Below are 23,714 nucleotides of genomic sequence, written 5' to 3' on the forward strand. Positions count from 1 at the left end.
AGGAAAACACTTAGAAATACAAAGTAATATAACAACCAACTAGACTCATGCCATTGGGTCGTCTCTTGGGAGTCATTCCTCTCAGCTTTGGAGGAGATAATACATGGACAAGCCTTTCATACAATTAAAGCTTGGAACATGTGTAAGAGCTTATGGATATTAGAATTACCATTATTATTATATTAGGGTCATTTGGTCAGGGCCCAGTAATAGATTGCCTTATGCTGAATTCCCCGCTGTAGTGAATAGTGCTTCAGTGGATTCCCTGCTCCACACCTCAGCCTTTTGTAACTGGTCTTTCAGCTCCACACTAATCTATTATTTTGACTTCATCTGTCAACCTAAGAGAGTCCCTGGTGAGGAATGCTGTAAACTCATACGGGCTCTGATCTGTTACAATATGGCACTTAACAGGAAAACGCAGATATCTTGCTCCTAATTAAAACTGGTCTTCAGCTTTTGCTGGGAAAAGGTGAACTGTGCAAAGTCAACAGTAGATGTCCCCACAGTCCACTGTGCGTTAGCTTTGCCATGGAAAAGGGAAACCAGAGAAAGAAGATTATAGATGAAAGCAAGTTCTGTGTATATATGGATTTAGTATGTGATTTGGTATTAGGACAGCGGAGTTGATAGCCCTACTTCAGTCAATGTCATATAATTTCATATAATCTGTGTCTAACACTGTGATACCCTCTCTGTTTAAGGCAGAGTTTGTTTGCTTTTTTTAAGCATGCTTTTTTTAAAATTTGAAAATCCATTTATTATTGCATATTTGTACTATATTCATATAGTATACTATTATTGTTTGCAAGCTTGTTAAAGTATATAAAAAGCAAGGTGTAAATTTTTTAATTTTTAAAAAATTTTGTTTTGTGCATTGAATAATGGATAATATAAACAAGAATTTAAAAATAAAAAGAAAATACAGTTGAATAAAAACGTACATTTCTCAATTAAATGTACCAGATACATATAAATTTTATTTTTGAATCATTCAATATGTTGCACAATATATTTGATTCATAGTAGTGCAATCATACAGTATTAACTGCTTATTTTGAAATATTTTCAAACTTATGGGACTGTACAAAAATAATACAAACCTCATATAGAGAATTCCAATATACCCCTCTTCTACTCCCACCCCTCAGAAAGCCAGATCCACCAATTTTAACATTTTGCCATATTTTAGGAATAGTTAATTTTAAAACTGTTTCATGGATAATATTTTTGATAAAGGCAAAAATATGGAGTCTTTGAAATTACAATTTTAGCGTTGTCTGAATTTATTGATGTGGGAGAGGAGTTCTGTAATTTCAACCCACTGATGCATACTTAAAATAATAAATCTGGTTTTGTTTGCAGCCATTGAAAGGAACAATTTAATGAGGCTTTCTCAGACCATACCATTTACACCAATCCAGTTGTTTGGTGAGTGCCATTTCTACCTTCTTGAGGCTATGATGGGGCAGAGATATAACATCTAAGCAAGTCAAAGGAGAAACCACTTTACATTATTTTATTTGAAATATTAGTTTTGCTGACTGTTATAATTCAATGAGATTAATTTCTTAAAATGTTAACTGCTGTGGTCAGCATCTATGGTCAAAATCTAATACCAAGGGAATGGGGAATATATTGATTTGAGAAGAAGGCAATGGTGTTGTACCTGGCATTCACTGATTCAAGGCTGGAAGTAAATAGGAAAGAAAAGAACAAACGGACCTTGCATAATAAATACAGAAGAAAGAGAGAAATGTCAACTTGGTGAAAGCCAATAGGCATCTGAAGAAAAAGGCATTGTATATTGCTTTTTATTTGTTTTGTTTTGTGTCCACTAATCACTCTTAACTCAGAAAGCAATTGTTTTTTAAAGATTGGGATAGTAAAGAAAAACAAGCTCACATGAGCTAAGGTCACCAGAGTCTCTGTCTGGCAGGGTAAGGGATGAGATGACTGACACTGTAACAATGTCCTCACCCTCTCCTCAGCTTCTTCAGTCTCCTCATATCATTTATATGAGGACAGACCAGGCTGGTTTTTGGTCATTAATGCAGATTCCTTCTTCCATTTTGCTCAATGGCTGGCTTGGTAATCAGTGAGCCTGCTCCAAATCCATTAGGGTATTTAGAAATTTTGTGGTATTTATCTGGGCACCAAGAAGAAATAATAGAAACTATGCTGCTAAGCATTAACTGGACATTTTCTGTTTTTTTGGTAAGGAGTTAAGTGCAAAAGTGAGTGAATGGATTCTTTTTTTTTTTGGTAAACCAGAGTAGTGTTTGCAAAAAAGAAGCAGATGCATAAGGAGAAAATTAAACACAGGCTTGACAGAAGCTGTGTATAGAATCTGTTACTTCTGTTATGAAGCATTAAACACTGTATTACATGGAATCTAGGCAGAATAAGACTTGCTCCCTGTTCACCAGCCTAAAAGTGGAAGCTATATAGGAGTCAAAGAGCGTTTTGTGTCTAAAATACTTTAAGGGGGTTTGAGTTTGCATCTAGGTTCTAGTTTACTTTGGTCATATTAACATATTTAACTTTCACAAAAACCCAATGAAGTAAATGTCATTTTCACCTCCATTTTATTAATGAAGAAATGGGGGCTTTAAGTTACTTGTTCAAATGCACAAAGGCAGAAGCCCTGGGATGTGGCCTTCATATTGTCTGACTCTAAGCCCCTATTCTGCTGTCTGGTTTAAACCATACATTCTCAGTGAGGGTGATATCACCCCCAAGAGGGTGAAAAAAATATTTTTCATGTAAAAAGCACAGAAAAGTCCAAACTGAGGCATCACAAAAAGTACTTTCTCCCAAAGTGAACTGCCATGTGTTGAAGCAAGATGGCTGCCAATTTCTGCGGAGATTTCAGCCTTTCCCTCAGGGGAGGTCTCCTCTTGAGCTGCTCTGTGGGCCCAGCCTCTTGGGACTTTGTGCTTATGTGATCCTCTAGTCCTCTCTCTTACACGGCAGGATCAGACATGGCAGCTTCATTTTCCTGTGTCTGTCTGTCTGTCTCTCTTTGTTCCTGTTTATGTGAGACCCAGCAAGCGGCAGAGATTCAATCTGAGTCACACCTCACTGATGTAGTCCAGTCAAAAGCCCTAAAGCAATTGTATCAGGTAATCTAATCAAAGGCCTCTCAACTGAATTTAATGCAATCAAAGTGTATCACACCCACAGGAGTAGATTTTATTTAAAAACATGATTTTTTCTCTTTGGGACTCATGAAATAATCTCAAACTGCCATGAGGACAATTAGAAAAAATGTGTCTAAAAGGATTGTTAAGGAAATGATGATAAACTGTATTGTTAGAAATATTTCCCTTTCACAAAAGAGGGACTGTCTTCCACACTTCGATTTTTGTCTTCGACAACGATAAGAACAACTTAATTTTTGTATATCCTCTGATGCTTTGCCACCAGTTCCATATCCTTATTCTGCTCTCATTCCTGCCAAGGTAGAATTCCCTTTCTCTTCTGATCATTTGGGCAACTGAACTGATTCTCATGTGATATTAGGATGCCCTCTATGTCACAGACGCCATGATCTCATTTAACTCTTGACCTTCACCTCTTTCTGCAGCAGGAGAAGAAGTAAGTGTCTACAGGCTGGAGGAGAGTTCCCCTTTGAACCTTGACAAAAGCATGTCCTCTTGGTCCCAGCGTGGACGAGCGGCAATGATCCAAGTGTTGTCTCGAGAGGAGATGGACGGTGGCCTCCGCAAAGCCATGAAAGTCATCAGCACCTGGTCTGAGGATGATGTTCTCAAGCCAGGTCATGTTTTCATTGTGAAGTCCTTTCTTCCTGAGGTCGTACAGACATGGCATAAAATATTCCAGGAGAGAACTGTGCTCCATCTTTGTCTCAGGGTAAGCCTGAAACTCAGAGGCTGGGAACAAAAGGAGAGATGGCTACTTCCTGATCTCAGGCCACTATCTCCAACCCAAAGGGCAACCAACCTATCATTTTTGGAGGTGCTGGCTTCTTGTTTTGCAGGGCTTTGATTTTAATAGTAGAGAGTAATGGGAGCTGAATATGGCTAAAAATGTCATTTGGGAAGCCTCTGATAATTCTGTGATCATTAATTAGCAAGTGTGACAGTAAGCCAATATTTTTATCAATGCTTCCTATTTTGTAGGAAATTCAGCAACAAAGAGCTGCTCAGAAACTGATCTATACCTTCAACCAAGTGAAACCACAGACAATACCCTACACACCAAGGTGAGGAAATCTTGGCCCTGCATTTTAAGAAGGAATTTCCATCAAGCTTTTCTGAGCTCCATTAGTAGTGGGAAATGTCCAGACGTCTGAGGAAGTTCTCTATAACATTTTAATTCTTTATAGTCATGGAGACTGGTGAAAAAGAGAATTAGATGTCCCAGGAATACCTTGGCTTAATTCATTGAATGAAAAGAGAAACTCAGAGAAAGGTTGAGATTAGCATCTCAATTATGCCAAACAAGCAGATCTTGGGTGTATATGGAATATTATGGGAGGAAAACATTGCTATTTTAAGCATAGTTTCTTTCCCCCAATGTCTTATGGAAATTAAGACCTTTATAAGGATGAATTATTGTTACTTTCACTTGACTGTTTCTGTATGTCTGTTTTCATTTTTCAAGACAGATGATAATTTGGTGCTGAGAAATTGGCAGTAAAGCTTTATCATTCCATTTACAAGGAACTTTATAGAGCATGGCAAAGTTGGGTCCAGTACTCCTAAAAGAGCTGGAAAGGGGGTGAGGTGGGAGTTTAAGCACGGTGAAAAAAAACAAAACTCCCATTCTTTGCCTTCCATTTCTTCCATAGAAAGGGCAAGGGCATGTGTTTTAAGGCTGCATCAGAGTTAGGTGAGCTTACCTGTTCCTGGCTGACCAGTAATGGACATTCCACTTTTGCTGCCTGGAGAGGATCAATGACTTCTTTTTCTCTCACAGGTTCTTAGAAGTTTTCTTAATCTATTGCCATTCGGCCAACCAGTGGTTGACCATTGAGAAGTATATGACTGGGGACTTCCGGAAATACAACAATAACAATGGTGATGAGATTGTTCCTGGCAATACCTTGGAGGAGCTGATGTTGGCTTTCTCACACTGGACCTATGAGTATACCCGGGGAGAGCTGCTGGTTTTAGATTTGCAAGGTGACTGATGGTTAGGGCTTGAGACAGCCTGCCAAGGCAGAGTTTAGGAAGCACTGAGCAGGGATCACTTTCTCCATGCCCTTGTCATATACATTTAGCTCCACAAAACACTGGTGGTGCTTTCTTTGCTCAGTGCCATGGTTAAGGCCTTTCAGTGGAGACAGTCCTTGACAGTGTGTGCTAATTATTATTAATATTTTCCATTAAAATAACTGAAAGGTGTTAACAGGTTTTTGTTTTGTTTTTTTTTTTAATTTTTAAATTTAATTAAATTAAATTTATTTATTTCCCTCCCCCACCCTCCCCACCCCGGTTGTCTGTTCTCTGTGTCTATTTGCTGCATCTTCTTTGGCTGCTTCGGTTGTTGCCATTGGCACGGGAATCTGTGTTTCTTTCGGTTGCGTCATCTTGTTGTGTCAGCTCTCTGTGTGTGCAGCGCCATTCCTGGGCAGGCTGCACTTTCTTTCACACTGGGTGGCTCTCCTTACTGGGCGCACTCCTTGCGCGTGGGGCTCCCCTACGCGGGGGACACCCCTGCGTGGCGCGGCACTCCTTGCGCGCATCAGCACTGCGCATGGGCCAGCTCCACATGGGTCAAGGAGGCTCAGGGTTTGAACTGTGGACCCTCCCATGTGGTAGGCGGACGCTGCCCTTAACAGGTTTTTTAACGTATTCATTATTTTTGAAACTGTCCTAAGTGAGAGTAGACAGATGTCCTGAGGGATCTCGCAAGAATCCGGATAATGTTTGGCATTGCTCTATCTAGCTTTGAAGCAAGGTAGGGTTGTTTATTTCAGAGACATTGTATAGTGATGATCATGGGCACCCACTACATTGTTTTCTATTTAGATCAAGGGAAAAAAATATTGGAAAATGACTTTAATATTTAAAGTCATCTAAAACTTGGGATTAAATGGGGAATGATTTTTGTACCAAATTTTCCAGTTTGGTGTCTTTATCTTGCTCTTATGTTCAAAAAATAAAATTTAGGCATGAGTTTACACACCGAAGAAAGTTTAAATTCTGGACATTTTTCCAGATTTTGAGCTCGTTGCTTTAGCAATTTATAATTTAGCTTGCTCTTTCTGCTGTGTTCCTTGATATGACAGTTCATGAAAGTACACACTCAGTCTGGGAGAGGCAGCGCAGTGCACTCTTATTTAATGGAAGCCTTTGATCATTGCATCTCTCCGCTATCAACACTGCCATGTGATTTATAATCCTGCGGCACAAAACAGAGTCTCTCTAGCAGGCTTTCCTTGCAGGGACAGAACGAAATATGTATTAAGGTCAAAGTTTAGTCCTTGGGCTCACTGACTGGGGCTTTGGTTTTAAATAAGGGATTTAGCCCAGGAACTTTCATATAAGTTATCTCATTTAATCCCAGAAGCGGCACCTCAAGGTAGATATTATGGGGAATTTAGGCCCAGGAAGTTTAAATAACTTGCCCAAGGTTGCACAGCTACTTAAGGGGCAGCCAGAATGCAGGCTTAAGCTGGTTTGACCATCCATGTTCTTTGCTCTTTGCCATGCTGTCTCCTCTTTCTTGAAAAGTTTCGTACCTCTAGGACATCTGCATGCTGTGGCTCAGGTAAACAGCTCAGGCCTCTTTCTCGTTCTTTCTGACTGTCCCAACAATCCAGTCCTGGGATCCTATGCTAAAAGTAAGGTTTGGAGGCTGGGGACAGCGGAGAGAAGCAGGCAATCCCGGGGAAGTTGTTAACAAGGCACAGTGAGACAGCAAAGTCATTTTGAAGGAAATGGGTGCCGTGAGCTTAAGGATGTACACGCACTTACGCACTTTTAAGAAACTATGTAAAAGTACTTTTTGTCATTTCAGATGGCTGTTGTTCACAAGGCTGATTTATAATTCTAACTCTCAAACACAGTGTTTTAGGGAGCAATATAAACAAAGTTAGGGAAAAAACCCACAAAAACCCAAGATTTATTCAGCTTTTAAATCAGCAAGTACTTGATCCATGGAAACCCAGAGCACTGATGCCCAGGCATCTGTTTTTGTAGCTCAAGTTGGGGAGAGGCTGATTGTTTTCATCAGTACTTCAGTGTTAGTGCTTTGAGTTTTGGGTGGAGTTGTTTAAAAAGCAAAAACAGAAAAAAAAAACCCAACAAAGAAAAACTTTAAGGAAGTAATGATGACTCTTTAGTGTGTTTTGTATTCCACTTGAATAGGTTTTTGTTTAATGATGTTTATGTTTGGGGCTTTTTATGTCTCTTAGTAATCCAAAGTGACATTAAACAGAACAAATCTGCCTAGATAGTCTTGGGAGAGAAAGAGAATTAGTTTTATTCTTTTACTGGGCAATTATGTCAATTGCAGAAATAGGCCACTCCAAATAGACTTTGTCAACACATTGACCTTCAAAGAAGGGAAGAGAGGACATTATAGAATGGACTTGAAGAAATTGAGATACTTATCAGAGAGTATTGGTTAGCTTGAATATATGGGAAATTTGAATCCTGTAATAGTGATTTTAAACTGTTATAATGCTACTATTACTACTAACAATAGTTAACATTCACTGAGTGCTTATTTTGTGCCCGGCATTTGGCTAAAGGTTTATGTGCATTATCTTGTTTTGTTCATACCAGGTAGGAAACGGAAAAGGGGAAAGATGTAATTAGTATTTTTTAAATCTCTGAATGGTTTTTGGTTTGGTGTTGTGTTGTTTGTAATGTATTTACATTTCTAGTCCTTGGGGAGAGGATGTGCATTGCTGGCAGGTGGGGAGTGGAGATTGACAGGCTAAGAAGTAGCAGTTAGGAGCCAGTGCCCTGGGGACTGACTCCTGGTTCCACGACTTAGCTGTGTGACTGGGCCACCACCATTGGTCCCTCTTCCCTCATTTGTAAATGGGAAAATTATATTAAACACTTACCTCATAGGAGTATTAAGGGGCTGAAATGAGACAAGTTCATGATATGCAGTTAAGCCCTTAACTGTGTATTAATTAAGTTTTCATTACTGTTATTATTAATCTCTGTGAGGATCTTCAAAACACAGGTTGATCTTTAGTTGTGGGGATTCTCCCCTTAGCCATGTGGCCCAGGGGCTACTGCAGGGGGACCCCAGCTTCTGCCCCTGAATCGTGAGGCCCTGGTGAGCTTTCTGTGGCTCCTTCCTGCTTTGATGGAAAGAAGAGGCACACACTCAGGCAGTTGATTCCTTCTTTTTTTTTTTTTCCTTCTCCTCCAAACTTTCTTCCAAAAGAGTGCCAGTGAATATCAGGCCAGGCTTGACCAATTTCCAATCACATGTAATTATACTGTAACTTTAAATCTCTTTCCATTTAAAGATCCTACACATGAGGGCCTGAAACATCATCATTGCCGTTGAAATCCAACATTTCATTCCCAGCAATGGGAATTAAAAACAATTGCATTTCAAAATGGCAGTAATCATAACATTTTTTTTAGCTCATTATATTTTTCAAAGAAGTTTGAGAAATATTAATTTTTTATTCAACAAAGTAGTTTCCATAATGTCAGCTTTAGCAGCCACATCCTCATCATCAATCCTGCTGCTACAGAGGAGGTCATTTCTTTCCACGGAAGTAGAAGTTCATTGATATAGCCCAAGTCGTTGGAATCAGAACCCAAGACTCCAAGTTTCTCGCAAGGGCATGATATACGTCACCTGTGCATAGGTATTTACTCTGTTAAAGTCTGTGCAGAGATATTGTTGGGACTTTTAGATGTTAAAATGCTGGATATTCTTCCATATGTTCCAAATATCTAGGAGAATATGTGGGTAGAATGGGCCCTGATGTGGAAATTTGCCATCTGGGTGATTCCTGTGCAGCTGGGTGATGGGGGGCAGAGGCGGGTGGCATGACTGCGTGAAGCTGAGGGCCCTGCTAATTCTTTGGGCTGCTGTATTTTTCTTTTGTTGGATTGTCTGTCTGCCATTTGAGGGTCCCAAAATATGTTAATCTTTGAATGGCCAGATTAGGGTTGGGGATACTGTTCGCAGCACTCTATAACAGTTTGTGGTTACTGTTTAACTCTCATTCCCATATGGGGTTCTGTTCATTAGGAAACATAGGACTTGAGGGAAATGAGATAACCAGAAATGTAATTTTTACCAATGGTGGGAAAGTACAGTTTTACTTCCGAAGAGATTCCTGATAGATTGGTGATAATAATAACATTTACCATTTTAGCTTCGCAAGGGTCAGACGCTTTGCTAAGCATTTTGTATACAATACTTCATTTAATCCTCTCAGTAATACTATGAGATGAGGCCTATTATTATCCACACTCTTACATGAGGAAACTGAGGTTCCACAACACTGAGGTATCTAAGTAGAAGATAGCTGATGTGATTTTGACAGACCTCTTTTTCCCCTCCCAAACTTTTTCCCTTTCAATAGTCCCTCTTAAGAAACTGTGCTTCTTCCCAGCTTAAATTTACAGTTTACTCAGACATCAGCCTAAAGCTTTCGATTTTGCTGGAAACTTCAGGCTTAAGAGTTGGGTCTGAGCTGAAGCACATTAAGGATTTGTGGGCTTTCGTCTCTCTATTGATGATACTCGGAATAGCTTTCTCCTTGTTGTTCTGTTTATTTACTCCATGGTTGGAAAAGCAGGGTCTCTCTAGGCTGTTCCTTCTTATATGTATAAAGACAAAAGCATAAAGGGCCCTGTGTCTTCCTGTAACTTTTTCTTTAGAAGGAATAAGGGCGGAGCAAAGCAAATTTTGTGTCCTCTTCCTCCACTACTATGCTTCAGCCCTTCCTTGTCCTTTCCCAATTCAAAATCAGTTACAAAGAGAAACTCTAAGCCAAGGATTCATAAGGCGTTCCTGAATAGAATTCAGAAGGTCTATGGACTTGGACAGGAAAAGAAATGACATCTTTATTTTCATTAACCTATAACTGGAGATTAATCATTTCCTTCAATTATGAATGTAGACAACAAGCCATCATGGTACTAGCAGTACCTGTGACTAGTAGCAGTAGAAGTTACAAATATTAATATAGCACATTATGGTTGTGGTAGATATCTCAAAGTACTGTTTATATTTATCCCTTCTCGAAAGTTGTAGTTATTTGACCTTTGCCAGATCCTGTTATTCAATGTGTTTAATAAAGAAGCACATATTTGCAATACAACAATTTAATATTTTGATAACTATATTTCAGTATCATTGGTTCCTATGTAATCCTATATTAACTTAATAATCCTGTATTAATGTCTTTAAATTATGCATTTTTGTAACCAGCACCCAGATCAAGAATTTGGTGGGGTTTTGTTTATTTCTGTTTTTTTAATTCTCCTCTTATAAATGCTATCTATATATAATTTGATGTTTGTGTCTGATGCAGCAAAGGGTGTACCTTTAAAACCTCACAGGGAAGCAGACTTGGCCCAGTGGTTAGGGTGTCCGTCTACCACATGGGAGATCCACAGTTCAAACCCCAGGCCTCCCTGACCCGTGTGCAGCTGGCCCATGCGCAGTGCTGATGCGCGCAAGGAGTGCAGTACCAGGCAGGGGTGTCCCCTGCATAGGGGAGCCCCATGCGCAAGGAGTGCGCCCCATAAGGAAAGCCGCCCAGAGCGAAAGAAAGTGCAGCCTGCCCAGGAATGGTGCCGCATACACGGGGAGCTGACACAACAAGGTGACGCAACAAAAAGAAACATAGATTCCCGTGCCACTGACAACAACAGAAGTGGACAAAGAAGAAGACGCAGCAAATAGACACAGAGAACAGACAACTGGGGTGGGGGGGAAGGGCAGAGAAATAAATAAAATAAATAAATCTTTAAATAAATAAATAAATAAAATAAAACCTCACAGCACCTCGTGCCTTTCTAAGCCCTGATGGAGCTCATCTAAGGAGACTGCAAAATACTGGGAGCAACACAGCTTTGGCTCAGTCAGACCTGAGTTTTAATCCTGTTGTGGTATTTATGAACCATGCAACCTCTGACAAATTGCTTCATCTCCTTGAACATCAAAGTACTCATCAGTAAAATGAGGACAAGAGGATAAGAATGCATTTCTTTAATGATTGCTGAGAATGAAAGAAAAAATGAAAGTGTCTTGTGTATACAAGTGGTAAATGAGTGACAAGGCCTCCATCAGTAATTGTGCATCCTCCAGTTACACACTCATCTGTGGCCTAGAAGTTTATTATAGCAGAATAGAGAGGATGGTGGGAAATGGTGCATTAACTAAAATTTTCAAATGCTCCTGGGAGATTTTTATAGTGCATTTCATCCATATGATATTTAATTTACTACAGAGTGAGTGTAAGCTTAAAAAAAGAAATAAAAATTTGATTATTGTTTTCATGAATTTCTGAGAAAATGAAATCCCCATTTGCTAAATAAATTTTGTTTCTTCTTTTGAGGTGTTGGAGAAAATTTGACAGATCCATCTGTTATAAAACCTGAAGACAAACAGTAAGTGGATTTATGATGCTGTCATTTAGAAAATTTCATTTATCGCATTGGTCATGTCCAATGCGTTTGCCAGAATTTTGTTGCAGATTTGCCTCTTAGTTTTCTCGTGGCCCAAACAAAAGAGAAACATGGGTAAATGCAGCATCTGCAGTCTTCAAGACATGAAAACATTTAGTGTCTTGGGAGAAGCACAATTTCCTTTGTGGTCCTCACAGTGGCATCACCGCATCCCATGCCTACATAGCGAAAGCTGAGGACATGAAGCGTGCTCTTCAGCAAGAGCAGATTTACATAGGGCCAAAAACATGTGGCTTAAATAAGAAGCCTCAGATTATCTGACTTAATTCCGGGCTGAAGTTTAAATTCTATAGATGGATAAGTGATCTGCATGTTTTTTGAAATCTCATGAGCATTTTATCTCATAACCAGTCCATTGGGAAGACTTGGCAGGAGAGAATCTGAACTTGTGTTCTTCTGTTAAAGGTGGAGCAGAGAGCCTGATGGTGTTGATTAAGGACTGATCAACATGGCAGAAAATAATAGTTCTCAAACATGAGCACACAGGTTAGCAGGACCAGAAGGGCTTGTTGAAACACAGATGGCTGGGTTTCCCTGCCCCCCTCGCCCCCCATTTTCTGCTTCAGTAGGTTTGGAGCGGTGCTCGATAATCTGCACTTCTGACAAGTTTCCGTGATGGTGATGCTCCAGGTCTGGAGATCACACCCTGAGAACTGCTATCATACAAGATTTTTACTTCTTAGTTGTCCTTAAGTGTTTATGCTTAGCCCATGGGCTATAGAAAAAAGTATACAAACCAATGGGCAAATCCAATGCAATAAAATTTGAAATTTTTACACCCCCCCCCCCCACAGGACTCATGGTAAGTATTCACTGCTTTAATTCTCTGTTTTCATTGAGATATTTAATCTAAATATGGTCCCATCTGTAGGCGTCTATGCAGAGGGTCCATCTAAAAGTGTATTTGCTATTTAATTGGACTAGATGAGCTACAGAACATAAAAGTCATCTGTTTTGCTCATAATGCATCCGATTCCTATGATATTTCATTATGGAGTCAATGTTGCAACCCTGAGGGTACACATAAAAGTTTTATTATTTTTCACCTTAGCAGAGTTAAAGTGTTTTTAGCTAAAAGTATTATTTCTGCAATAGTCCTGTGTGCCCAAGGGTTTGTAATAGGAAACTGTGCTACCAGTATTTCCTTTATAATTTTATAGTAAAAAAATTTTTTGCATATATAATGAACCAAGTTCGTGTATACTGTGGCTATCATTTATTAAACTCTGACCTTGGCAGATGTCGTGTAACATGACCTGAATCTTCCCATCTTTTAGAATTCTAAGAAGATTATATTTTTTCACTTGACAATTGAGTATTTAATTGCCATCTATAGTGCCTTGGGTCTCAATTTCTATTAAGGCAACCAGGGGAAACTTTTTAAAAAAGATTCTCAGGATTGGCATCAAACCAGAATCTGAGGCTAGGTCCCTGAAGAATATTTTTTTTAAAAAGTTCCCCATGTGATTTTAATGGGCAACCAGGTTTGGGAACCTCTGTCTCATGGCAAATTTTATTTTTGAAGGTTTGAAGTAGGTGTTCTGGAGACTGATAGGATGGCATCATTGTGGCTTGCCTGGATTTTGTAAGGCCTCCCAATTTTGGGTGCTATTACTCTTCACGGTGGAGGCAGGAGGTATTATATACTCACAGTGGTGAGGAATGATCTCTTTTCAGTTGAACAAGGCCTTCTGTGTGTTAGGCTCTAGCCGTCCAAAGTGTGGCCCATGGAACAGCAGCTTTGGCATCGCCTGGGAGATAGTTAGAATTGCAGAATCCCAAGACCCTCCCTGGACCTACTGAAAGAGAATCTGAATTTAGACAGTCTTTTCCGGTGATTTGGTGTGAGTTAACATGTGGGAAGCACCAATTTAAACACATGTTTTTACAGATGTTGTGGATTTAATTTTAACAGCGACATTGGAAGTAAGCATTTTCAGTCCCAGTTCACAAATGCGAAAACTGAGGCTCAGTGAAGTTTATAACTTGCCTATGAGGAGAAGAGGTCAATGAAAGAGAAAGCATTCTTTATTACAAGAGAATGAGCTTTTGTGGTGTAATTTCTAATATTGTGTCTAATGCCTATTGTCTCTTAATTTTCTTTAACCTTTTGCTTGTGAAGACAAAGTCATTGGGCCTTCTCCCCCGAATCCTATCTGGCCACTTGACTTGGTTCCCCAGGTCCCTGAGCTTTGGTTTGGTTGTTTGGGATTGAATCTTTTAGCTCACTGCCTTGATCATTTTGGGCATTTGACAAGTGTGAAACGATGATGAGACCTTCTTTAGTAAATCTATGTATAGATAGCACTAATTAGCGTTTCCTTGCATGTGGAACCAGACTACCACCTGCTTTTCCTGTGTTGTGAAAAATCTGGAAAGCAGCTAATTGTATTTTTCTAAACTTGGTTATGAGACTACAAGGTTCTAAGCATGCTGTAGGGCATAAATGCAAATGAGTATGTCTCCAGCCCTCCTTCAACTCTCCCTGCACAGAAAAGGGTCATATATAGACACTTTAGAGTAACTTGGTTCCTTTTCCTTAAATTTCCCAATGCTCACAGAGGGAACTGATTTAGCTTTCAGCTTTTCTCTTGAAAATCAGTTACCGCTCTAAGTTGGGGTTTTCATGCTTTACTTGGAGAAAAGAAATGGCAGGCGTGGAATGCAAAAGAGTGAAATGGTCCAACAGGGTCGTACTGGGCATACTACAAAAAGGAATTCTTCAATTTTGGTCACTAAAATAACACCTTCATTTTGTACTTTATCAGCATCATAGTGTCCTGGTCTTAAATACGGAGTGCTTCTACTTTTTTGCCACCTTCAATTTTTACCTTATTGCAGTGGTTTCTTACCAGATGGACTGAAAGACAGGAAAAATTAACAAGAGCCAGCTTATGCAGCCGAGTAAATACCACCAGAGCTGTACTTTGTAAGAGCGATTGAGAGACCAGGAAAGTTAATCCTGGGTGTCTGTTCACTTTGTCTTCCCAAGGGATTTTCTCCACCTACTCGCCTCGGAGCAAAGAGGCAATCTGAGAGCAAACTGACATCAGCCCTCATTCTGAGCTTGGCACATCTTCAGAGCAGCTACTGTTATTCTGCCAAAAGGAAGTGGAAATTGAGATAAATGTTTCAATACTCGGATGGAAAAAAGTCCATTTTTACACCACGTCCCTTTTGAAAAACCGCATTCCTTAGAAGCAAAGTTTATTGTTTCCTTTTGTGATAGTTTGCTTTTCTTTTTTCTTTAGACTTGGTATTTAAGAGCCGTAATTGAGTTCAGATTTTAAAATGTGCTGTTTCCACTCTGCATGTCATTAAAATTAAATATTAGCTTTCATAAAGTTTCTTTGGAAGTGTTTCTGGTGTGCTTTCTTCCATGGTGTGGAGAGTGTCGAAGTCTGAAGAATAATGGCTGTGCATGATATGATAATGAATGAACATCAACCCTAGAATGCGCTAAGATACTATTATAATTAGACAGTATCCAAAATGTGCCTAATATGTATTGATTTAATTTGCAATTTTGTCACCTACATTTAGCATATGTGGTTGACTTCCACAAGCACGTTCCATGAGAGAGCACTGCTATAGCAGATGCATGGTGGAAGGCAGCTATTGGAAGAGTCTTGAACACTGGATCTAAGGTTTTGTCAGACGTTTGTTTTTGAGGACACTGGTTATTTTTAGAAACGCACTTGGGTTTGAAACAATGCACATGAGTCTTTTTAGAAGGTATGACCCAGTGGCCAATTTACTTTAAACCTTATCTTTTGGGTATTCTAGTAGAACATTTGGTAGTGAATGTCATTCTCTCACCCCATATGCATTAAAAAGGATCTCACTGTATTTTTTTTTAAATATGGTACATAGAAAGTTCTCTCTTTTATCAGATTAGCGTTGAAATGAGTTTCACAGTAGGTCTTGGAGTTGGGCACAAAGATTTAAGTGCATTTGAATTTTAAATTCTCAAATCTACCATTGTTGCTTCCCCCAAGTGCTCTGTTCTTTGTTGGCTCCTTCAAGTTTACTGGGTTACTATGGGATACTGTTCGTTATCTCAGGGAATCCTAGTTGAGCTCCTTTTTCTTAGCTGTGATCTAATTGATATTCTGATATTTCCTCTAGATCAAGAGGAATGGTGTTTGGACCAGCCAATTTAGGGGAAGATGCAATTAGAAACTTCATTGCAAAACATCGCTGCAACTCCTGCTGCCGGAAGCTCAAACTCCCGGGTATGCCCCCAAAAGTCTATTTTTCTCAAAGTAAATCTCTCAGAACAACATGCTTAACGTGGGATGGAAAAGAAAGTCTTAATCACATTTTTATCTCATTTGCAGTTGAGGCCTGACTTTCTGACTGCAAAATTTTGAAGTCTGTAAAGAGATTAAAAGGACAGGGATTTACTTCAGGTTCTGCCAAAATGTGATAAAACAACGTTGGGTCCGATACTTGTCACAGCCACTCCAAGAGAAAAGTTCTACTGACTTAAATGGGGTAAAATTGGACTGAGGCAGCCTCTGCCCCTCCCCTTTGCATCCTGCCCACCCCTAGCTGATGACTGCAAAGTGGTGCCCACAGTGTTTCTACTATATTCTTACTTACCCATTGGACGCTGGGAGGATGGGTGACAGAGGGAAGCAGCAGCTGTCATTCAAGTAGTCTGTTTTCAGTACAAAACCTGCCACTTGAACAGCATCGTTACTATGTTTTCCTGCTTTGATATATGGCATACTTTCTTGGAAACCAGTTCAGTCAGCAGAGAAAGTATTCCTACCAGAAAAGCAAGCAGTCCAAGGTCTGTTCCCCACCCCCTAGTTGGCATTCCCAGCCCTGTGATCCCTGGTTGCATCCTTTTCTTTTGTTTCAGAAGGGAGGCTTTATGTCTGCCTCAGCTCGCTCACTGTTTTTCTTAGCTTATGCCAGACTTGCCCTTAAAATGGACTCTTGCCCAGTTTAAGCTGAGTGACCCTTCCTGTCTTAGAGTAGATATCATACCCTGAATTTGTAATTAGTAAAAAGATAATCATCTTTTGTAACCTGGGTTGGAGCAAGTGTAAATTTATGACAAAGCAGGGCAATTTCTATCTCGTTGCGGTTAGAGGAAGGAGGCGCGCTTGTGGGCAAGACATAGAAAAAGGCTGGGGTTGGGGGCAGGCCTCTATTTCCAGGGGGAAATAGAAAGCTGGGGCGGGACGATGCGGTGGTGAGCATGTGCGTTGGAAAGGAGCACTGTTGCTCTCTGCTTATAGCTACCCCAGGACTTGCTCTGAGCAAGCCACACACCAGAGCTGGGCAAAGGGACCTGTCACAGTACATTGGGAGGAGCCTGGGAAGGGAATAGGGCAGAGTTGAGTGGTATCAGGCCTCTGGCTGACAGCTCGGTGGGAGCTGACAAATGTCCTGAGCCATGCAAAGGCCTCCAGGCTGGAGTGGGACCCAGCAGCTCAATGTCCCAGGTGCTGGCCCCTTCCCAGGTCTGACTGTTTGTGCCTGGGAAGGGCGGCTCTCCTTCAGAGAGGCAGAGGGGCTGCATCTGATCAGCCAGGAGAAAGGGACACTTGAGGCATAACTCACTGCTTCCAGTCCTTGTGCTAGGTTAGCTGTTTTATATGATTAAAGTTGAAATAATGTTTTTTACCGACGCTGGAGGGTTTTGAGTCAGTAATTCAATAATTCCTCCATTTCTACACATAAGACATGTTTCTTTTCAAAATCTTAGCACCTTTAAGTTAAAACAAACAACCTCATTTCTCAGACATTAGAGTTTAGCTTGGAAAACAGGATTGGGGTGTTTGTTTTTTTTTTCATTTGATTATGTGTTAACTTACCTGTTTTCTTTTCTTTCTTCTTTTGAAAAAAAGAGTCAGCTTTGGAGAGTGAATAAGAACTTGGGATTTAGAGCCAGACAGGTTGAGGTTGAGTAGATGTCATATCCCAGTTCTGCTATTTACTAGATGTGATCTTGGGCCTGGTTTCCTCATCTGTAAACTGGGGGCAATAATAGCACCTATCGCATAAAGTTGGTGTGAGGATTGAACGAAGTAATATATGTAAACCACATAATGAGCAATCAATATATGTGGGCTATTACTAAAATGTAAAAATGTGTTAGGTTTCTGCCCAGAAAATCCAGTTCCCATTTAACATTAAAACAATAATACAAGGAATACACATTTAAGGTTAGAAAATTTAATCAGCACAGCACAAACTGATACATACAAATGTAAAGCTTGCTCCCCGCCAATCCTTGTCTCCCCAAAGGCTACCCCTACTTTCAGTTTCCTTTGATGATTTCCTTCTTCAAATGACAAAAGGAGGTTTTAGGAAGAATAGGATCCAAAAATTGGATGAAGATTTTATAGGTGGGTGTCATCGAACTTGATGCATTAGTCAGGGTTCTCTCGGGAAACAGAATCAATAGGAGGTATGTGTAGTGTGAGATTTTATAAGAGTCTCTTCTCTCATGTGGCCATGGGAATGCACAAGTCCAGGTTCAGCAGGCAGGCTGCAACCAGGGGCTTGGATGGAAGTCCAATGAAAGTCCTTGATGAGTTCCTGGGAGACAGTGGCTGTCAAAGACTGCTGGAAAGTTCTCTCTGAATGTTGAAATCACTACCCCTTTTAAGGCATTCAACTGATTGGATAAAAGGGTCACTCATTGCTGATGGCAGTCTCCCTGGTTGATGTAGATGTAGCCAGCCATCTATGCAGTGAAGTCACTGATGACTAAAGTCCATAAATGCTCTTGTATTACAGTTAGTCCAGTGCTTACTTGACCAAACAACTGGGCACAATTACCTGGCTGAGTTGACACATGAATCTAACCATCACACTTGAGGTATAGAGCTTTTGCAGAAAACTGACCACTGAAATCTAAAGTCTATCATTTTGGCCTCCATCCCTGGCCCTGCCTGTCATTCAGAAGTGAAAATGCCCTGTTTGCAATTTGACGTCACTTAGCTCTGGCCAGGTCATGCCTTAAAGGGCACTGTGTATTGAATCAACAGTGTTAGAGAATGAGAGTCACTCGTGGGTATTTGTGAGAGAGGACTTGGTTTGAACACGGTCAAGTGTCTGAGTTCCATAAGTCTGTGGCTCGAGGAAGATGAGTTCTCTCCTGGCACTTGACCAAGCCTGATCTACCTGTGTAAGCTGTATACTCTTGAGCACCCTCTATAACCATCTGAATTGTCTTTGCAGATTTAAAAAGAAATGACTATACCCCTGGAAGGATAAATTCGCCGCTTGGACTTGAGACAAAATTAGAGCCAGCCGAAGGACCTTCAGCAAGGGAAAGGAAGAATAATTCCCCAGAAGACCTGACCAGACTGTAAGAAGATGATGGCCATTGACCTCTCTCCCCTGAGCAGTCTGGTAGCTCAGCACTGATTGCCTCGGAGCCTCTGCAGGAGAGCCGTCCTCCTGTGGTCTCCTTGGGCTGTACCTTCTGGACCTCTTGCCACCACTTCCTGAAGGCCTCGGTGGATGATGCTGGGTTCTTCTAGATCCTGGCCTCTGTGCAGGGTTCTTTGCTGGGTCCTACATGAAGACGCTTGGACAAGTCAGCTGGGAATATTGCTCCTCCATACCTAGTGACTTCAGCTGGTCACTTGGAACCCTTGGATACTAAAGAACTGGTGAAAGGCTGCCCAGCTGTGGCTGCGCCAGCCCCTGCGCCATGGATTCTGTTGCAGCTGCTGCTGCTCCCGCTGCCTTGGGGTGCCCACGGCAAGATGTGTGTGGCTGCCTGTGAACACGTCCCTTTTCCAGTTTTACACTGTGGTACCAGTACTGCTGCTCTGATGTGCTAAAGCAGTTTGGGTGGAAAGAGGAAAACTGTTGTGCCTGGGGCCAGTGTGGCCATTGACATCGAGCTGCTGGACTCGGGACTGAGATCTCTGTCCTTCTGGACAGTGGACTCATGTCAGGGTTCAGGGTGACTAGGGCCATCGACCTGACCATGTCTGTGCTCTCTTTGTCACCATCATCACCTGCTTCGCTTGTTCCTGCTGCTGATTGTGTGAGATGTGCCTCTGACCCCCATCTGCTTGTGACACTATCACGTGGTGCACAGCCCGGACCCACAGGCTCCAAACGTGCCAGCCAGCTACCCTGGACTGACATACCAGGGCTCCCACCCCATGCTCCCCAGCCTGGGATGCTGGTAGCATCTTACCCGACATGTACCCACTGCACTACCCAGCCCAGCCCTTGGGCCCGCCTGCCCACCAGGAGACTTTGTGTGGAGATGCAGCATGCCCTACCCCACCAGCCAGCACCCTTATAACCCAGCCTACGTGGATCCCCCAAAGGCAGCCCCCTGCACAGTCTGGCTGCTGCTGTACTTGTGTCGTGTGTATGAGTGGATAGGTGGGCACAGTTCTTTCCTGCCCTGTGAGTGCCGTGTGTGAGTTCTGTCTTCTCTACACATGGCTTCCTTCAGTGCCGCTGAGTTTGGGAACAATCCTTGCCAGAATGGACTGGGACTAAACTTTTTCCCCCTTATGCATTTAAAATTCTGCTTCCTGAAATCTCAAGCAAAACCCATAGAATTGAAGGGGGGTTCTTTTCTAGAACCATGTAGGGAGATCCAGTGGGGCTGGTCTCATTGGGAATGCTCAACATTTTGAGGGAAAGATACATGGATCCTGGATTTGGCAGAGTGGCCAGCCACTGCTTGAAGCCAGGGCTTGGCTCCAGGGTGTGTGGTGCCTTTCTCAGTGCCAGAGCCAAGATGCAGGCCAGTGGGTGAAGTTTAGGATCTGGCTAAGTTGGGTTTCAAGTCTTTGGGTAGATATCACATGGAGCCTGTGCCTGTGCCATACCAGGGGGTTGGACAGCTTCTTGATATCAAAACACCTCTGGCAGAGCCCCGCCCACCCTGGGCCAGTTTCAGCACCTGATGCTGTCTGCCTGGACCCTCCCTGTGCCCTGCATCCCCCCTGGGGCCCCCCGGAGGGCCATGTCCACCCATGGTTCTGGCCGTCCTTGGGAAAGCTTTCCTGCCCTTACTGACCCAAACTCCTGCATGGGTGGGCGGGGTGGCCTCTGTCCACCAACAGACTCTGGTCTCCTTCCTGCACTGCTGTTTTACTTTTAGTCCAGATATTACCCTCCCCTCCCCCATGTTCTGTTTCCAAAGGTGTGTGATATTTGCTGTGAGGCTGAAACCTCTGCGTCCTGAGGGGAAGTTGACTCACAGGAGAGGGAAATCTGTCGCCTCGTGGCTCCTGCTTCTGCTGACACCCCCAACACACACACATTATCCAGCTCCTTGAACCCCAGTCTGCAGTCCATCCGGGTAGTGGGACACCTGGGCCAAGGGGCTGCTTGGAGCGAAGGTGGGCAGTGCCCTCGGGAGGCAGCTCCAGGCATGAATACCTCGGCGTCCACATCCCTGTGTCACTGCTCCACCAGAGGAGTCTTAGCTTCGTACCTGTTGATGTGTTTCTGAGGAAGTCTGTGGTCTCTACACTTCTTTATAATAAATGCAAACATTTAGGGGGGAAAAAAAGAACTGGTGAGAGGAATTTAACTAATTTATTTTCTCACTCTGTGCAGATCCTACCCCCAATGCTATTCATCCCCGCTCCCACGTATTTTATTTAGATATATATATTTATAGATATGTACATTAAAAAGTTATTTGACTTCCTTGTCTCTCCAGTAGCATAGACCTTTGAATAGCTATAACACGGTGGGAAAATGGCACAAGGTGTATTCGCCTAGACATAGCATACTCCTGCACAAACTGACCAGTAAAAACTTAGTGTCCTGGTGAAATCTCGGTGGGTTTGAGGTATTGTCAGGAAATCATAGGATGCACATCATCTTTGAAAGAAAGGAAATCTACAACAAATACCTTGCCTCTTTTTTCTTTCTCTCTTTTTTCCAACAAGAGAACAGTACATATAAGACTGGAAATTATTAAGAGATATTTTCCCTTCCCTTAAGCTTAGGGGTACTAGCAGTTAGAGAATTGATTAAGCTGACCTCTAAAATAAATAACATTCCCTTTTCTAAAGCTGTGTCCATAATATTTTAGGCTAAATTACTCTGTCAGGACCTGTGGGGAATGATGTGGTTTCCGACTGAAAACGTGTCTCAAAGGTATTTGTTTCATTCCTGTGATGCTTCAATGGTTACAACACTGTTTATATTTTTAAGCACAGCCTGAGAACAGGAGATCCAGGGAAGGCTTTCGCACTGGGCCAGATTGCCCTACCTCCAAATAAGCAAGGGTAGCATCTCCTTTCTTTATTATAAAGTGTTCCCATCTGCCAGCAACAAACCTCTTGGGTTTGGAAATACTCAGCTTACCTTTTTATCTTTAGCCCTTTCATTAGCTGACTTGCTTCTGAGCCTGTTTTTTTAAATAGACAACTCTGCGTTCTTGATTATACTTCAGGGAAAATGTTGCCCAGACAAAAGGGGATGGAAAGTCAAGGATTTATTATGCCAATGATTGTGACTGATTCTTGTAAGTTTGAGTTGCACAAGGACTAATTTATGCCCCTTTTACTTTCCTCTTGGAGGTGGGCGAGGGCAGGAAATTTGGGTGACTTCTTGATTGGCAATGAGAATAAAGCGTTAATGCTTGTTTAGGGGCTTAACTGCTTTATCCTTCTGTGAATAATAAGGAATCTACTGGTATTCACTTCAGTGCTGTATTCAGCTATGGAAAGAGGCGTTAATTCATTGGTCAAATATTTGTTACCTGGAATGGAACTTGAAAGGAAATACATTTTGATTTCAAACTACTGTGTTGTGTTTGTTGTTATTATTTTAAGAAAAATCAACAGAATAACATTTTAAAAACAAGATTAACTGGTGGGTGAAGGTCACTGCAGGATTGCTTCCGTGCAAATATCTATGTGACAGTCTTGACTTTGAGGACTCATGCATACAAAAGGATGGGGGAAATTCATTCATTCTTTCATTCAGTTTTATTAACATTAACTGCCATTTCTGTATTGTGTTAGCCAGGTGTAAGTGGAGAAAATAGCATTTTTTTGCCCTCAAAAAGCTTAATGTCTCATGTTTCTTTTTATATTTGTTTTTATTCAAAGTTTGGATTTCTAGTTAGTGCTAAAAAAACTTAACTTGTGAACAAATGCTAAATCTAGGGGTGTATCCCATCACCCTTTCTACCAGTGGACAGTAAGTTTTGACTGGGATATGAGAACTGGGCCAAATAAGAGGCCATGGATAGCGCTGGTTTTAGGAACCACTGAGGAAAAACAGACCAAAATTCTTATATGGACACCAAGCCCATATCACAAACGGGAGGTGATCCTGGGCATCAGAGAGACAATCCGATTCCAGGACCTATGTCCTGAAGGCGTACTGCACACAGGAGTTTCTCTTCACCAATCTGTGTGTTTCTGGAGTGAATTTTGCCCCATCTGTCTTAAAGCTTCTTACAGCTCTGGGTGTTCTTGCCCTGTTGTAATTATCTGTGGCATTGCAAAATAAGTATTGTGTAACTAAGACTTTCCAACAACCCATTTATTCAATGCTTTAAAAAAAAAAAAAAGTTTGTTGTTATTGTTGTTTGTTACTGTTGTAGTTTTAGAGGAGATGGCCTAGAAATGATGGCATAGATGCCCATTGTGTCTTGTTGTCTCAATATCACCAGCATCTAACACAAAGCAATGACACATCATAAACTCAAAAATAATATAACCTTCAAATGATAGTGGTTCTCATTCACTAAGTAATAAATCAGATTTGCATTTTTAATCTAGAAGAAAATGATTACCAATTCCTTAAGACCCAACACAATTCTTTTGATCTCTCTCCTATTTAATTTCCTCGGAAATAGCTTTTAACAACCTATACCTTGTCTATTGAATTCTCGACCAGTTCTTGCCCTTATCATCATCAGCGATAATGCCAGAGTACAGTCCTTCTTCACTGGTGACTATTGAAATGAGATGATAACTTCCCAGAAACTGCCTAGAAATAATCATCACTTTATTACCCTTTGAAAAGAAGATTGATAGAAAAGTCATTTGAAAGATGGTTCATTACCATGCCCTAGTACGATTTCTTTAC

At 41.3% G+C, this 23,714-nt stretch overlaps 1 protein-coding gene across 3 annotated transcripts in view; it reads left to right on the forward strand.

The window, feature by feature from the left end:
- The window catches only part of TRPM6 (transient receptor potential cation channel subfamily M member 6), a 160,181-nt gene extending 137,764 nt beyond the window's left edge, over nt 1-22,417 (forward strand). For 2 of the 3 annotated variants that reach the window (XM_058301661.1, XM_058301663.2), the window contains exons 33-39: nt 1,366-1,431; nt 3,590-3,876; nt 4,146-4,228; nt 4,945-5,150; nt 11,525-11,576; nt 15,783-15,889; nt 18,858-22,417. In XM_058301661.1, the coding sequence (XP_058157644.1) occupies nt 1,366-1,431; nt 3,590-3,876; nt 4,146-4,228; nt 4,945-5,150; nt 11,525-11,576; nt 15,783-15,889; nt 18,858-18,991 (935 nt within the window). In that variant the 3' untranslated portion in view covers nt 18,992-22,417. Of the gene's footprint in view, nt 1-1,365; nt 1,432-3,589; nt 3,877-4,145; nt 4,229-4,944; nt 5,151-11,524; nt 11,577-14,646; nt 14,784-15,782; nt 15,890-18,857 lie in introns of those variants that run through there. The other variant, XM_058301664.2, reaches the window with a different exon arrangement.
- The last annotated feature ends 1,297 nt before the right edge of the window (nt 22,418-23,714 follow it).

This window comes from Dasypus novemcinctus, chromosome 8 (genome assembly GCF_030445035.2).
Source record: "Dasypus novemcinctus isolate mDasNov1 chromosome 8, mDasNov1.1.hap2, whole genome shotgun sequence".
NCBI classification, from domain to species: domain Eukaryota; kingdom Metazoa; phylum Chordata; class Mammalia; order Cingulata; family Dasypodidae; genus Dasypus; species Dasypus novemcinctus.